The 18,423-nt window shown below is 40.4% G+C and overlaps 1 protein-coding gene across 6 annotated transcripts in view; it reads right to left on the bottom strand.

The window, feature by feature from the left end:
- The window catches only part of NAV2 (neuron navigator 2), a 397,581-nt gene that overhangs the window by 52,966 nt on the left and 326,192 nt on the right, over nucleotides 1–18,423 (bottom strand). For 5 of the 6 annotated variants that reach the window (XM_082761145.1, XM_082761144.1, XM_082761146.1 and 2 more), the window contains one exon: nucleotides 292–430. In XM_082761145.1, coding sequence (XP_082617271.1) covers nucleotides 292–430 — 139 coding nt within the window. Of the gene's footprint in view, nucleotides 1–291; nucleotides 431–9,912; nucleotides 10,116–18,423 lie in introns of those variants that run through there. The other variant, XM_082761147.1, reaches the window with a different exon arrangement.

Here is an 18,423-nt window from a genome sequence, read left to right as displayed (position 1 = left end):
CACCGTATTAAGCATTTGTCAAAACAACAATAATTCTTTGCATTTGTACTGGTTTTCTCAGTCAGTTTCCACGTTTTTCAGCCAGAGCTGCTGAAAGGCTGTAAAGACAGCTGCAAATAAGATCAAGGTTACTGCTTAGAGGAAGAATATTCATGCATGTAATTATTGTTTTGTCAAGAAATACTATCTGTGAAGAGATGAATAAACAGTTCATCCAGCTTTAAACAATTGTACAGATTACACAGGAAAATGACAAATATCAACATTAGTCTTCTAAAACCAAAATCTTACCTGTGCATCTAAGTTTTTCCGAGAAGAGGCAGGTGTGTTGGCATAAGAGCTGATAGAAGAGCTGGTGTTAATGTCATCAGTACTAAGATTATCTATGGTGTCACTGATCCCACTGCTGACAGAGCTGCTGTCATCCCAGCTGCAGAAAACGCATAACAAAAGAAGAAAACATGGGTCAAAAGACAAGACATAATTCAAAAGGAAAATTAGTATTTCTCTAAGCCTTATCCTACTGCTGTTTGCCAAATGAAAACGGCCTGCTCATTTTCATAACTTATCTTCATTGCAAATCAAGTCTAAATTCATACAGCTCATTGACTACAGGGTTGCCACAAAGCCTATTCTTTATCATCATTAAGCTGGTAGCACCAGTGATGTCATTCTTCTTCCTGGCTGAAACGAAAATTTATGTCAGTAAGCAAACGTGAAAGTTATCCTCCGTACTATGCCTACAGTCCCCAGGCAGGGAGAAATGTTGTGGGTAGGTGCAGCATTCGCTTGCTAAGCCATAATGCAGAGATGGAATGTAAATGTAAGGAAAAATAATAATAATAATAACTATCTTTCAGCAATCTCTTATAACGGGTTCCAACGTGTACCTGGTAGATCATACCTGGTAGATCCAACAATCTGGATCTTACCATTTGCAGCATCACCAGTAGCAGAACTTTTTAGAAAACAGACAGCTGTTTGGAGTAACCAAAAGTTTGAAAGAGTGCCTCTGTCATTCAGAAAGCACATAATCCTCCTGAGCTGTACAACACATCCTCTGCAAGCAGATACGCTAACAACTTCCTATTTAGGACTACCTTCTTCCACTGTGTGATACCTTCAACATCTAGTAACTAAGAAACACATAACTAGAATTTTAGGATGTGCAGAATGCCAACAAATATTAAATATATATATAAATAAATTATATATAAAATATGTAACAAATTATCCATGTCTGAAGTGATTTGAATGCTGTAACAGACAAAACCAAAATGATCTAAAATCAAGCCAGATGCTCCATGCCTAACATGCCCTTAAAAATAAGCTGCTTAGGAAGAGATTTACAAACTGGCTTACAAGTGCTCCACCTCCAAGAAAAACAAAGCTAGGACTGAAATAATGCCCTGTAAGTAACTCTGTGAAGACGTTTCAGTCCACTGATGAATATCTATGGCTGGAGGTGCATAAATCCACATTTCATAGCTTGTGTGTGAAGTCTAGCTGCAAGAGCTCATCTCCTGGCCGTTCCCTAGCCATTTATCACCTCAGACTCTGGGAGCATTATATGCTGTTCCTCATTGTACTTCCTTTTTGCTTAAAATACTTGTAAGCAAAGAGTCTGCAGGTGCAGTTTGCCTGTAGGAGCCACGGGAAGCCATTCACAAACCAATGAGGCCCTGAGCAACCTGGTGCTTTAGTAATTTTAATCACTTTTTCTTTACCTGTGAATATTTTATGCTCTCCCATCTCGGTAAGGCAGTTCAGGGAATTTAGCAGAGCTCGGCCAGCGGCATGACTTGAGCAACCACAGGAACACCAGTAGCAACAGGGACCTGCTCTGTGCGCCCGCAGGAAGGGTTATTGCTTGCAGCTGCTCTTTACTACTACCGTGTTTCAAGTTACGGTCCTCATCAATCTGCCAGCGGGGTCATTTGTGGGAGTTCTCCCCACATCATCTCTGATGAGCCAGCTGGGTAGCTCAGATGGACAGCTTCAATTAGCCTGGCTGATGTGGCCTTCAGGAAAATTGGGAGTACTACACGCACCACTTTGCTGACACAAATCGTAGCCTGCAGCAGGACAGCAGTGCTGGGACAGGGACAGAGGAACAGGCACTGGGATCAGCCCCCAAACCCGCACGGTGCCTGCTGGGGCTCTGTGTCACCGAGCATTCAAGCCCCTCTCCTGGTGGAGGTCAGCTCATCCACACTCCTGCCCCTTGGGATGGAATTTCAGCAGCATCCCAGTTAGAGGCAGAGCTCCAGCTTTACACTAAGATTTTCCAAACTCTATTTGATAACTCCACCAATGCTGACTGGGAAGAAATGTCTGTATTACTGGTGATGCTATTGTTTCAAGGTTAGTTTTTTTGTTGTTGTTGTTGTTGTTGTTGTTGTTGTTGTTGTTGTTGTTGTTGTTTGTTTGTTTGTTTTGTTTTGTTTGTTTGTTTTTGTTTTTGTTTTTGTTTTCCTAGATTTGCCTTGATCTGGCTATTTTTAAAGTAGAGTATGAAGTAATAAAAAGCACGTGTAAAATAAAGTTAAAACACAACCCCAAGCACAATTTGAGACTGCTTGCATCTGACCAAGCCAGGGTCTAAGGAACTTTTATTTATGCTGTTATTTTCCGCTATCTTTCTCAGGATAACAGTGAGTGATGTGCTGACTATGCAAAGAAATCTGGGGAACCTAAAAGGGGAGGACAACAGATTTTTTTTTTTCCTCTAGAGTTTAGCGTGGAAAATTTGAAAAATTGGTAAAGTATTGAAAGACTTCTATGAAGCAGCTTTTATTTTTTTTAGAGCTGGCAATTAAATATTTTAAAGTAAAATACTGACATCTATAAAACTTCTGCATTTCCATTTTTAAAAACGGGTCCTGTAGGTGATAGTTACCATTATTTCAAAACCTATAATTTCAGTTCCTTGATTTTGTAAGGCTATAAATAAGTTTTAAGAAGTTATTTTAATAACTATATATAAAAAAGCTGCACATTTTCCAAGTTTTGTGTAGCAATTGTTTCTTTTAATATTTGTGAACCTATAACAAAATCCTATAATCCTATAATAAAATCAGCACTGCTAATATTTTCCATGTTTAACCATTTAATTTCCTTCTTATAGAGATAGCGCAATGTAGAAAAATTATAATACCATTCCTCTCTGTGGCTCACAGTTTCATCTTTAACACGTAGCAGAATTTTTAATAGCTTTTTTTTTTTCACAGATAGAATGAATGTAACAATTAGTTCCCTTTTGTCTGCTAGCAATATACAACTCAGTCCTCACTTGTACAAAAGTAACTAAATACGCACTTCAGATGCGCATATCTGCATATGAATATTGAGATATTACATGATTTCCAATATGGGAGGGGAAAACCTTTTTCTTTACCTTCAGAATGTACAGAAACATTACATTTCTAACCATTCACCACTCTTAAACTATCACAGGCCCCGGTTCAACAGCATCTAAAGAATGTGTCTCATGTTAATCATCAGTAGTTTCACTGGTATCAACTGGTCCTACTGACTTCAGTTGGGCAATCTAAGGCATTCTGGAAATATTGAAGTGCCCTTCAGAACTGGCACGTGTGCCTAAGGACAAAGGTAGAAACATGCATCTGAATACATTGATTGCTGTGGCTTCCCCTTAAACAATTGCTGGGCTTTAAATCTTTTATGTTCTGATGGAAGCTATCAACAACTCAAAATTTGCATTTTCACGTTTAATAATCTATTATTAAATCAAGAAAAGGTCAGCCATTCGGAGGTCCAAAGAGGGACGTCTAGTATTCTGGCTGCTAGAAGCTAAGCAACGCGGCTCTTGTAGGCATGCTGATTACACCAAGAAATGATCCGATGCCCACAGCTGCTTTGACAAGATTAAGATGCTGTCAGCTACAAGCAGCCATCTCAGGTTTAGGTTTATTAAATATCACTTCAGCAGGGAAGGCTAAAGGGGTCAGACTTCAGCTAGAAGGACAACAGGACATGATGGGAGAGGAAAGAACAGCATCTTAAGAAATTTAAAATAATGTTTAAGGACTCTATAACCAATTATTAATGCTGTTCTTTTGAGTAGCCATACAGAAGTTATAAATGTAGAATGCAGCATGTAGAATTCACTAACGTCTGTAAGTAAGATCCCAATGCAAGAATCTGGGAGCAACTCTGCTCTTTCAGAAGCAAATAGCATACGATGTACATTACTAAAATGTAATTTAATTAAAACACATCTACATTTAACATGCTATTGATGAGTCGTTACGTCAAAAGCTCTTCACCCCAATAATTATCTCACCCTGTATTTGGGATAACACCAACACAGTGTAGGGTGATTAAAGATGAGCTCCACGGGTGCATCTGCATGCAGGTGAAGACTGCTGCTTCACAAGGGGACAGCATCTGTCACCCAGCTGCATCGCTATTTCACGTTGCTCTTGAAACAACCTCGAGCCCTCTGCATAAATTAGTTCACTTTGAACTAATCACCTTGATTCAGTGCCTCGATGGTTGAAGCCGAATGAAAAGCAGCAGAATGGGGAACCCAACAGGCCTCGTAATTACAGCGTGCTTGGCTCCCAGAGCCGTGATAACATCTTTGTAATTTAGCTGGTGCAATTTATGATTTCTGATGTCAGCAAAACTCCACTCAACCATAACCTGAAGCTGGAATGCCTGGGTTTTCCTTTCTCTATTTGATCAATCACCTGTAACTTTACTTTGATTACAGAAAACTACATAAAATTTCAAAAGCCTATTGTATAGGGAAATCATACAATCACCCACCTAAAAAATCATTACCACTACTGAAAACAGGTGATGTAAATGGAACAGACAGCTAGCAATGTTAGGTCTTCTTAGATGAGAGGCATAGAGAAGTTTTAACCAGTGCCAAATACTGGGCAAGGATGGGGACCACCTGGAGTAACCACTACTCATGTCTCAAGTACAAAGTACCTGTCACCATCACTGTGAAACTGCCCGTGCCCAGTAAAGGGCAGCCTGCAGTATATGCTCACTGCTCACCTTTGTCAGTTTTAAGTTCTAAACATCTCTCCCAAACACCTCAGACACTGTCTGATGCTTTAAATTTTCCAAATGAAAGCAGTGTATGCGGTAGGTGGTACCTGAGGGTTTCTGACATCCTGACAGCTTTAGCCTAAGAGCAGCTTGAAGGTTTTCCATCACCTTTCTGTGGAAGGCAGAGCCTCATTCTCCTGCTCTCTCCCCGTTTTTGCAGTAGAAACGGGTTCTCATTTCATCAGAGCTGGTTGCCCCAAGTACACCAAGCTGCCCCCTGCTCCCTAGGAAGCCAAGCATCCGAAGTACCCTCACTTGGAGGGAGTGGGGCTCCGGGGAACGTGAAATGTGCCCTTCCCCTTCCCAGGCTGCTCGCTCTGATGTGACTAACATCGTTGCCAGTACACATCGCCCACATAAAGCACCAGGTCAACTGCTCAAAGCTGCTTTTTGAAACAGGTTTGCAAAGCGGCTAGGCTCAGACTTGTATTTTTCTACAGTCTATCAGCACTTTCCCATCTTGCATAACAATCACATCCACGGAATTGGCTCTCTGTCAGCCTGGACAGCACGTGAAACCAGCCAGCAATCCTCAGGACATCCACCCTCACTGCAGAAATCTTCCCCATTTGCAAGTCCAAGGAAGAAGTGTCATTAATTTGTTAGAGGCTGAAAACGCACCCTTTGCTGCGGATGGGTGTGGATTTTTACTTCTCTGGCTCTTCAGTCAAAACCAATGAGCTGCTGAAAAATACATTTGTCAAAGACAGGGCCTTGGGGCTCTACAATATTTCAACTGGAAACATGGTAATTATGCTCTTCTACCTAAAAATTTAACTATTTATTAGTTGATAGGGGAACAACAGCAACAAAAAGGTCAAGGTGCAAAAGGATTGAAACTTCCCAGCATCTTCAAAGAATTAAAAGGAAAAATTAAAATGCCAGAAAAAAATGTAATTACACTATGAAGTGAGATACTAAATACTGCAGTTTCCACTGTTTTCTTCTGGGATTTCCTATAATACTGACATCACCGTGTCAGAAATCCAAAAACCATATAAAGCTTCTTACATGGTTTTCCTTTCAAATTGTTATAAAAGGTGACAAATAAGTGTAAAAGAATGGATGGAAATCTACTCTGAGAGAATTGGATTTAGTTAATATATTTCACAAGGTTATTAATCACCCACCTTCCCCATGTCCTCATTATTCTCTTTTATTACATCTCATCATAGGTATTTTAAAATAAAATGTGTTGTTTCTAACCAAAGGTAGTGTCAGGGACAGCACTGTTTCCATGAAACACCTTGCAAAGTGAGACCATCAGAACTGAAAAACAAAACAGGGAACATGAATATAGACCGTTTCCAGCTATTTTTTTCTGGAGCAGAATCCTACCCTTTTAATGATATATTTGGTTAAAGTTCTGTGTGTTGAGAGCCATTTAGACCATTTTAATGTCCACTGACCATTGGTTCACCACCACCAAGCTGAAATGCAGCACCCTGTAGAGTTCTGTTTAGCACTCATTTGAGATAACGTTTCAGGTTTTACATTTAAAAGACCTATTTGTAAAAGAAAACAATTGTCAAAAGAAAAGACTTGTGGAAGCTAGAAAATTGCACGTGCACTTGTTTAATCTTTTTATATCTGTGCTAATAACCTTATAAAAATAACACCTGATTTTATTTTGCCCTTAAAATTTGACAAGCCATTCTCAAACTTCAAGTGAACACAGCTTAGCGTGCACACAGAGGAGCTGCTAAAACCAATTAATCTCAGGGAGTTTACCAGCTGAAATGGTCTAAAACTTCATGAAAGCAATCTGACTTTCTACTGAAACTAACAGTCTCAGGCTCTAAAGCACAAATTCCAATGGTAAATTCTTTATCTGCACAAATTTTGCTCCGAGACTCTTCAGTTACTGTCTGGAGTCACTGAATAGAGCAGTCCCACAACTGTATTAAGTTGCAAAATGCTTGACTGGTGGAACTTGTTTTTTGGCCATTGTTCAAAACAATTGTTCCTATGTCATTACACAGCCTCAGGGTGAGGTGATAAATCAGTGCAAGGCACTGCCTTTGACCCAAATGCTGGATGAACACTACCTCACAGCTAGCTCTGAAGAATCTAGCTCGAATGCTCCGACCAGCTACCAACCCTATTTCCCGGGTTCATCAGCCACAAACCATATTTTTGGCCTCTCCACCCTTTAGCTGCTGCTGTCACCTCTTTACTGCTCTACCCGAAGCCCTCCTGTGTGGAGGAGCCCAGAGCAGCCCTACACTGGGTGCACAACGCATCCTTGTGCTGCTGGGACATCGCCCTGCAGCTGGTGGCACGTCTACCTCTCTGCTTCCAAGGCACTCAGCATATCCATGCAACTCCATTGCCTCTAGCTGATTTAAAGCAGTGAAAGCTGGCAAGAAAATCAGTTTATGTGCATCGCAGTAAGATCAGTGTTAAGTCTTACTCATTATCATGTAAAAAGTATGCTTCGTTTGTTACGCCTCTGTTTCCAAGACAGCAAAAAGGGCTGAGAAATCGTCCAATTTAAGTCAGAAAACTGTGTTTGTGCACAGAATCTCTGCTGTTCTCAAGAAATCCTGTGAAGCACATACATGCCCCAGCGATGAACCAACAGGATGCCCACTGGACAAGTCAACCCTGCCGAGGGCACTGCAGTGGCTGGCCCAGCTCCCTGCGCTCCCTCTTGCTGGCAGCTGTGCTGAGGGAGCAAGGAGTTCACTGGCAAACACCACAGGACCTGCAGGTGCATATCACAGCCACAGCGTGCCCTTCTTTCCATATCGGCCATGGTTCAGCCTGCCGGGGGCTGTCTGAGCCCCCAGAGCTGCACTGAGACACTGGGGGCCCCGAGTGCCTCCCTGAGAGCAGGGCTCACCTCGCCCACAGCAGATAATCACGAGATCACATCGCCTCCCAGCTCAAAGGCACTATTTGAGTCACGGCTTGGAGAAGGGGTGGCACTTACTGAAAGCACAAAATGTGCTTTCTGACACAGATCTCCCATCTGATAGTCCCCTCCGTACTGAATGGAGCTGGTGAGGGCTGAGCGGATCACAAGCAGCTACTGTTACCTGGCAGTCTGCTTTGGGAAACAAAGGAAAGATTCATGGCTCCAAAACAAAATCAAAACGGGCTGCCTGAGCACAAAGCAGGAGAAGGAGAGATTAGCTAAATTCTTAGAGGACTGACGTAACTAAACAGGGGAAGGAAGGGAACGGAGGATAGCGTGGAAACAAAAACATGCAACGGGGATTTAAATTCCCTGCTGCTGAGTGGGCCCTGGAGAGCTGCCCCTGGCTGGCCCACCTGCTGGGGAGCCCCTGTGGCCACCAAGCTGGGGCCGGGGCCACCAGCCTGGGGCCAGGGGCCACCAGCCCAGGGCTGCAGCAGCACAGGGGCCCCAGACAGAGAGGTGCCTGCTGCGCACACCCACGCAGCCCACACCTCCAGCGGCTGGCAGGCAGAAGATGGCTCCTTTGCCTCCCAGCCTGGTTTGAATTCCTCCCGCCTCTGTGCTCCAGCAGTAAGAAACGCGAACGCGAATCTTTTCAGGTCCGCACACGGTAATCCTGGAAACACGCAGGCATGAAATGAAATGCAGCACTGATCTCTCTGCATGAAGACTTGGGGTAATTTACAGTCACTGTTGAAGCTCTTCATTATTCAGAATACACCGTAAAGCTCCTACATAAATCACTCAAGGCAAAAACCTGTGCACAGGAAACAGATTGCACACGCGAGAGAAAACTGCTCCTCTTCCACCCGGCAGCATCGCTGGCAGCTAAGCCCAGGGGTAGGAAGCAGGCAGAACTTACCGCTGCTCTCCCATCGGAAAAGGAGAAAGACACAAAATCTGGCGCTCTGAAAGTATTGCAGCCTGCCAGCGTCTCTCTTAAAATGCAGCTGAACTTGGCAATAAAAGGTGTCAATTTGATCACAGAGCATAGCACCATCCCTCAGGAAGCTACATCGCTGAAAAATGACTAGCGTTATCATGCCAGCAACTTCGTGGAAAAAAAAAAACAACAGACACATAATCGAGTGAAATGTTTCATTCTTTGTAATGTGGAGTTGTGTGCACTGAAGATGTCAGCTATGACTATTACTGGAGGCAGTTTTTTTGTTGTATTTTTTTTTTCCAGCAGAACTGCAACATCTGAACTAGTACCAATGAATCCTGGATTATGTCCGGCTTTAAAATTAGGCTTCTTTGAAAGAAGCTGCAAAAAAGGAAAACCATCTTATAACTTTACTCAGACAAAGGGTTTATCAGGAAGCCATCACAAATTTGCACAGGAGTGAGAATCAGGACTGCACAGTATGCCCTGAAATGCAAGTGCACTCTGTGCTGTGATAATGGCCAGAAACAGCCTCACCCGCGCCTTTGTTTCAGTGAAGAGTGAGCCCGTTCTCACAGAGAGATTCTTCTTTTGCACAGAGAGCAAGCGAAGTGTTAAAATACAACAAAGCCCCCTAGTTTTCTGAGGTTACAAGTCTGTAATCCTAGTGGAAAGACACCCGGTTAGACTGCAACCTATTAATGCTCATAATTAGTCAATAAACCTCACAAAATTCTGAATTAAAGCCAGAAAAAACAAACGCAGTACTAGCTGTCAGCTCTCACATATGGACTCTACTATTATTTTATTAAAATATTTGTAACCTAATAAAATATATTGATTTCATGGATTCAGCAAGTCAGATGAAACATACATAATGCAGAGGGAAAACTCACATTTGCTGCATACTCTAACATGCTTTCATTGCTGCCGGATTTTAAATGCTAGACCTACGTACACAAAGCTGTAACACAGCGGGCAGTCCAAGCTTTCAAAAGTGCAGAAAACATCTTACCTTGCGATATTCCTAGGCCAAAGCACTTCTCCACCTTGCTGCCCATGAAGAATTCCAGAAAAGGGGCTTAGATTTATTTTACAGGTTGATACCTTCATTAGGCTACCATCCAACACTCCGCTGAATAAAAACAACTCGACTATCTAGGAACAGGCTTTAAAAAGTTGGAGGAAAGTTGTTTTTTCAGCAGAGCACTCAACATGCAGCAGCTCTGAAAGACACTGGCAAGTAAAGCCTAGCTAGAAGGTGATCATCAGAAACTTCCCCCAGAAAGAAATCTGATCCCTCAACAAAATTAACCTCTGAAGTGCTGAAAAAGTGAGAGGTCAAGACTTTCTGCTGGTACTAGGTCAACTGTGAAAAGCTGTAACCTGATGGCAGTAAAACAGGCAGACTGGGTGCCTCCAGATCACATACCGTAACATATGAAGTAAAAGCTCATGTCAGCAACCCTGTACTTGGAGGTACTAAATGACAGTATTTGATCTCAGCTCAAAGCCTACAATCTGTGAAAGCGTATTTCCTACTCTGTTTTTATAGTCTCACAGACTGATTCAACAATGTGACTGCTGAAATAACTATATTTTTTTTTTTTACGAGAATGTAGCAGCATAAAAACAGAAGACATGCTTCAAATGCTTTAACATAAAATATTTGGAATACTGGTAAAATACAAATTTTACCAATCTACAAACACAGGAAACATTTTCAATACAAATCCCCTGGTATCCACAACCTTATGAACCTGGGACAAGATATGTAAGATTTCTCTGATTAGGGATTAAATACACTAATCCTTATTTACAGATGTAAAGCAATAGACTTATCACTTTCCTTTATTTCAAGTAGAATAGAGATAAATATTTATAAATACTTGGTTGATAAAAATTTATGGTTTCTAGCATTTAAAACTCTAATTTTAGCCTGATAAAAATACTTCCTGGCAGTATTCTTCCCAGATCTATACTTCTTGCCATATATGAGGGTGTTTTTTGTTTTTTTTTTTTTTTTTCTAATATGGGAAACAATGCCAGTCCCATTTACTGTGGGTAGCAGTGCTCAGAGGCACTAATTACCCTTATGCCTAAATGCTGCACAAATGTAATGTATAAACACTAGAAAACTTATAAGACAGAACTGGAAAGCTGGTTGCTTCCAATCCATGTAGGCTCACCATTCATAGGGTCTCTGGCATGCTAATTGGCTCCGTGCAGGGGGGAGAATCTTCAGGCAAAGAGCAGGAAATGTGCCCCCAAAATACCCCCAAAACTGTACATCCTAGAAACACGAGAGAAACGGTGATAGTCATGCAGATGATGCCAAACACAGTGGTGCTTGGTAGCCATGAATTTGGGAATGGAAGGCAGCACTGTAACTTGGTGTAGAAGAGACCAGGGAGCCCAAGGATGGACAGAGAATCAAGGGATGGGTTCAAGATCCCTGCGAGCAGAAGGGGGCAGGTGGGTGAAACAAAAGAAATACACATATGAAGAGACTGGGGACAAAAGGTGGAATAGGGATACTCAGGTTAGGAGCATGGTCCAGGAAGGTGGTCTGAGACCAAAAAGAGAGATCTATCAGCCTCCTTGGTGAAGAGGTAAGATGAACTTGACAAACAGTTTAAAGACAGGGAATTGGACTGCAAAATGGAGAGAACAGATTAGGAAATATTGCACAGGGAGAAGGGATTAATTGCAAGGATAAAACCTAAAACTTTTATCGTATTTTCTTACTTCAAGAGGAGGACATACAAAAAATTTGACTCTTGCTGAAGTTTATACAGTTACTGACTAACTCACTGACTTCCAGCTACAAGGGAATATGCAAGTCCACTCCCGTTATTACAGAAGGACTTGTTCACCAAGCAAGAAATGGCACTACTAATCCAACCGGGGTAGGTTTCCGTTGTCCAGGTTACTGATGAGCAAGTGCGTCACGAAAAGGAGATGGGCAGCCGTTCAGATGCAGGAAGCGGAGAAGACAATACCGGGCTGTATTCTTAGCCTCACCTCAAGAAAACCCTCAATCATGCAGCCTGAAGCCAAAAAGAAGAGAGGGAAAGAGTCGGCAGCAGTCAGCCCTACCAATGTATTTATTAACTCTGCCATGCGCCTCAACTAAGTGGCACGTTTTAGCATTATGTTGTACTTCTGGTTGAAAGAGTTAAAATGCAAGTACTCAAAGGTTATAAAATAAAGACTTTGTGGAGAAATTCTTCTGCCAAAACCTTCAAATAAATGAGTTGCCGTCTGAGCTTGCCTTTCTATTCTGGAGTCTATATTTTAGTGGCCATGGTGTTACTATAGCAACAAAGAAGACTGGTAATTTAGGGGCTGGTGGATGTGACAACTTGCAATTTAGAACAATGCTAATAATAAAAGTGGCTTGGGAAAAGCATCATTTAACACCAATGTTTGTGTTTTAAAATGAAAAAAGGCTGTTCATTTAATATCTTCTTGCAGCTGGACTATTATCTATATTAAGTTAGTCTAGTGGTGAATAAAAGATAGAAACATGACTCTTAGGCTTTTTGGTATGCCTGCATCTTAAGAGTGAAATCACTCCAGCCCCTTCACCGTGTGTACGTGTAAAAATGCAAAGCTACAGATGTCATTAGCTTTGTTGAAGATTAGACAAGAATCACGTAGCTTTTTAAAACAAAAGTATTTATTATCCGTAATAAAAGCGAGGGTAAATATACTCACGGACTATTACTAATCCTTTCTTGCCTCTGCTGAGTTTGAGGGGACTCAAAGGTATTCTTTATTAACAAATCTGTTAATAAACTGTTCCTCATTCGTTATTGTAATCAAAGAATAGTTACTAGAAGTAACTCTTAGATATTACAGATACGTAAGAGAATCCCAACTGGAATAACAAAGCTTTCTTCTGATTTCTAACATCCTTCCTGTCTTGACCAAAAAAGCTCCCTCAAACTTGATGGTTCTTAGCTATCTGCTTCCAGAGTTTCATAGAAAATCAGCAACTGACCTGTGCTAATGGTAAGTAAGAACAGCAAGAAATGTTCTAATTCCCACAATAATCATATCTGAAATGGTCATCTAGGGAAAAAAAGCATCGGAACATCCCATCGGTTAGATCATGAGTTCCAAATAAAAACAAAATCACAAGATTAAGCTACAGTGTTACTCTCTACACACTAATCTACAGCCCCATTGTCTTTCTTTTTCCTGGCAGCCTTTACACTGCAAAGGAGGAGGGATTTTGCAACATAATACCCATAACGCTAAATACAGAGGGATATTTCCAGATGAATTTTACATGTAGTAATAATCATAGTTTTATGGGTCAGGAAGTTCAGAAGATTAGTGCGTTATGGCTGCAGTTTATAAAAGCGTTTATGTTAGAACTTTTGCATAGCAATCGGGTGAGATAAGCTGTGAACAGCTTTACATTAACTTCTTTTATGGTAGTTAAAGTTTGAGAGAAGTAAAGAGACCCCAGGTATTAATTTACCTAAAGAACAGCTGCTTAGAAAAGGCTGCAAAGTGTCCTAATGCTCAGTGTAATAAAATCATTGCGCCTCCAATTGCTCGTTCATTCTTTCCACAATTGTGTGCTGGTCTCCTTTAACATAAGTAAGAATCACGTTCATGGTCTGAACGGAGCTAAAACTGCATGCAGATTTTTTGCTGCATACTTATGAAAGAAATCTACTCTTTGATTTTTATTTTAAAAGGCCTAAAACCATGATTACAGGTTTGCATTTTAGGTTGAAGCAGCACGAATCTTGGTTCATTTCAAACTCTCCCTTGGAGAACACCAAGATGCCTGAAAATGAGGTTTTCCTGCAATATGTTAACTTCCTCTATATTTTTTTCTCATTAGCTGAGATCTACCAGTTAGGAGCTTATAAAATGCCTGCATTTGATGACTGCCATGACTATAAAAGAAATGCAGGCGGTGTCGACTGTAAAGACATTGGACTTCACGGTCTTTCTAAGCTGTTTTATAATGTGTGGTACGAAGCGTCTACCACATTTCACCCTGGAAGGGACACCATTACGACTGGGTAAACTCATGTCTTAAAATAATCTCAACTTTTTTTTTTTTTTCTTTTTTGAGATCTTTTTCTTTCTTTCCTCCTAAAGAACACCAAGATGGTTTGAGTGAGGAAAAAATAAAATTGTAAAGCCAAAACATATTCTGAAGAGACTCAGACATACGTTTGAACACTCTTCTATATTATGCACTCAAATTAATATATACATACTTCTTCAAGTATTCTTATTGTCCAAAGATATGAATGAGAAAATAAAAGCAAGAACACAGCAATGCTGCTGCACCTTTACAACTATTACACATCAGACAATTGGACTAAAATTTTATGTATGAACACAGTCAACGTATGCTTCGTGTCAAAGTAAAATCCAGAGGAACACTGTAGTCCATGTAATCCCTCAGTAAGAAAAATGGTAGTCAATATTCCCTAGCTGCTACGGTCCTGTGAAGTTGTGGTTTTTCATTGTGGTTCTAAAGGGAGCTTGGAAGGCAGGAGAATTAGATCTGGGAAAATTAAGATCCATTTTTTTAATTCCCCTCATTCTGCTGAATGAAAGAGGCTCCAAGTTTGTAGACTGATGAAATACATATGCTAGGAAATATTCTTCTTCACATTCTTAAACCTCAAGGTTAAGAGTCCTCTCATCTTGCAGAGTTCTTACAGAGTTATAATTATGGTGGTACTCTGGATTTATTATTTATGGGTAAACATATGAAGCATGGAATACTTGAGGATTTCATTAACATTACTCATATAGGTAGCGCTGTATGGAGGAAAATAAAAGGGAATCATCAGCATGCACTACTGCAAGGGTACACGTGTGATGCACAGGAATTGACCAATTATACACATAGGGAAATGTGGTGACATTTTGCTAGTCCCAAGCCAATGCGAAGCCAAGTCCCTTGTCATTCCAGACAATAACAAAATTTCACTTGAGTAAAAGCATAGGGATTTCAGCCCTGAAAAGGCTGCACACACAGAAAAGCCAAATATGGAAGAAGATTAATTACTTGGAACGTGATTAATGATTATTGCACTGATAATGTGTTATGCATATGGTAAACATAGCATAAGGTAGACTGAGCATCAAATATCTAGAAACTTCCTTTCACTGACCAACTGTTCAAGAAAATCACAGCTTCCACCAAAAGTGACATGCGTATCTGATGGAGATGAAAAGATGGATTGTGTATGTGCAATATGTGATAAAATTGGGTTTATAACATTTTGTATGTACTTAAAAGATTGTTTAAAAACGCCCACAGCCTACATGGAGTGCTTGTGTTGACACAAGTGTGAGACATGCTTTTTCCTATGCCCACTTCAAATGAATAAGCACAAAAGAGTGAATAAGCACAAATGGCTACTTTCTAGTGGCAGTGGAGAAAGAAAAAGGCAGGCAACTGGAGATAATCCAATAAAAACCTAAGGATGCTGAGCAGTGATGCAGCTTGCATGCTATTAACAGAAAGGAATTGCAAATTACGGGGCAAATTACTTGTAACTATGAATAGTCTATAAAAAATGAAAGAAATCTGATCTTAAAATGCAAACAACCTACGTAAAGAAACAAAGGAATTAAATGCTATTCACACTGTTCTAAATGCTTTTTCTTTGCATCCTTCTCCAAACCATAAAAATTAGTCCCCTCTACAAAGAATATAACGCTGTGAATCACAGATTTTGCATATGTGCCATTGGGGACTGAAAAAAGTTAAATTGTTCTTATCAAAACTGCTGAAGAGAATAACACGTTACTTCCACATCATTACAAGTCTTCCCTGTCATCAGCATTTGCTAAGATTTTAGGCTTGATCCCTAACATATGAAGTTATAAAAATAGTGCAGCTGGCATGATTGCGCTCTTCTCAGGAATCTGAAAAAACACTTCGAGATGGATACACGTCAGAGGTTCCCATATGATTTACTGTTTGTTTTCTGAGCTTTCTAGTGTAATGCCTTCGCCAACAAGCGATACTGTAGAGAACAGAATCACCAGACATGAAAGAAGCTATAATCTATAATATCCATAATCTAGGTGCCATATACTTTATGGCTATAATGAGGTACGGAACAACCCAGAAAGAGATAAAGTTTGAATCACCGGTTCTTTGCCTTTCAGGCAGTCAGAACAGAGGACAACGTCAGAGGATGAAGTCAGGCCCAAGAAGAATATGCCATGTGTAACACCTACAGAACTACTCTAAAATAATGCTGTTTGAACAAGCAGCCTTCCAGTTGTTGCAATATGCTTTTGAAGAATCCTGTAAAACTTAATTTTCTCCCACATCCCCCCCTTCCAATAATACCGAAATCTTAATCAATAGCAGTCATTAACCATTTCTTGGCATATTCCATAAAAGCACTGCTGTCAACCACCTGCATCTTAGTCAACTCTGGTTCAGTTATGATCAATACAGTTTGCCTGTCTTCATTGCTTTGGCCTCCTCCTAATTAGCAATCTGTACATTTACAGTAGTTTATTGTTGCTGTGGCTGTCAAAAAGCTAATACATCTCACTAGAGAAGTAAACTCATTTATTCTAATTGAAGTAGAACAATTAAATCAAGCTAGCATCGTTACAGCTTGATCTCTAGTGCTTGTAAATCCTTCATATTACTGAGTCTACAAATATTCAAACCACATGAACGCTTCAACAGAGTAATAAGCAAAGAACAAAGATGCAAACTCTCAACTTCAACAAAAATTAATTTTGCAAGTCCATCTGCATTCTTCTAATAAAACAAAGGGACAGACTTCACTCATACAACGCGAGGATGTTCCAAAGATCGTACATGAGCCAAAAGACTTGCCTCTTGCTCAGACTATCTTATAAAAATCTTTCCTCTGTTTTGAGCACGCTTTCCCACGTGAATTGCTTTTGTCTTATTCCTGCTACCGCTGCCTGTCAAATATACTAACCTGCCATTTCCAAATTCACAATAGTCTATTAATGTAGTACCAATTTGCAGATATTTCTCATGCCTGCCATTGTTTTCTCTGTCTGGTGAAGAAAACTATTGAATTTTCTTTACATTTATAATCCTTCTAACATAAAAGATAACTGACACTGCTTACCCACAAGACAGCAGCTCATACTACTGGGCACTTTTAAACAAAAGGCTTTCCTAGCTTTGTATTTTCTGGTTTTGTGAATAAATGCAGACAACTCCTAGGCATTCAGTATTTTTGCTCATTCAGAGAGAGAAATTCTTAATTAAATGGTAAGAAAACTCTGATCTTGTCAGATAAAGTAAATAAATAATACATGAAAAACGCAGCTGATCAGAAGTACGCCCTACATGAAAATCTTTTATTGTCTCATAAACATGCTGCAATCAGAACTTCTGATCTTTTCTAAGCCTCAATAAAATGACAGCTTTACTTGGGAATCCTAATGGTCCTACAGATCGGATATTGCTGCATGTTTCAGGTAGTGAACATATCAGCTTTGTGGGAGCTTGACTGAAGGAATCTTTAGCCCACAGAACTGCTCTTAACACAAGGTCAGCATATCTGTAGCAATGTCAGGAAAAGAAAAACTTGTTTTCAATTGCTCCAAATTATTCACTTACACAGAAAACCTTGTCTTTGCAAATAGTGCAAGCCTCTAAGGGCGAAATGTCCTGCTAGTATTCCACCAGAAGGACAAGGTGATCGTCAACCCTGCCAGGTCACTGCCAGAGAAACCTGTGCCCTTTCCCAGTAGCCCAGCAGGAGCTCCCTCAGGATAAGGGCAGTGACCAAGAGCTTGTTTGGGAGGTACATACGGTTTCATCTCCACAGCAAGCTATTTGGAGTAGAAATTACTACTAGCACACAGCTGGGCAAGTTCAGCTGACAGCTTCTGGACAGGGGATGAAGGCCAACGCAGTGGGGTACTGCAATGCAGAAGAGAAGCAGGTTTGAGAGTCAAGAGGATTCACAAAAGGAACAGCCAAGTGGAACGGGTGTACAAACCAGGCTGGTGTAACAACACCTCCTGCAGATCCACGTGCTCGGCAACCTCAGTCCCAGCTCAGAGTAAGCCCATTATTAAAACCATCAATTTCTTTCTGGAAGAGCAAATCCTTTTAATTGCTGTAGATACTAGGATAACTATAAAGCAGGCAGAATGAGCTGTAATGGGACGTGAGAACACCAATGGCAATAACAACTGAATATTGATGTGAGGAGCTATTGCATTTAACAGTTATTTTCTTTTGAAAGTGAACTACTAATTCCAAACATCTGTGCCTCATAGGGAAGAGATTATCTGATACCTGATATCGTTATCTGATACCTGAAAATTTAATCTGATAATTACTTGTAAATTATATTCATACAGTTTCTTAACAGGTAAATATTTCTACTATATGCTTTCTGAACTACATAAAATATTTAGTCTGGAATGCCAGATGACAACTCTTAGATATTTTCCCAAGATACTGTAGGGTTTTTTTGTTTGTTTGTTTGTTTGTTTTTTTAATTTCACTGCCAGTAAT

Source organism: Aythya marila (assembly GCF_965140915.1).
Source record: "Aythya marila genome assembly, chromosome: 5".
Classification (NCBI taxonomy): domain Eukaryota; kingdom Metazoa; phylum Chordata; class Aves; order Anseriformes; family Anatidae; genus Aythya; species Aythya marila.
Note: the sequence above shows the minus strand (reverse complement) of the source record. Positions and strands in the feature narration are given on the sequence as shown.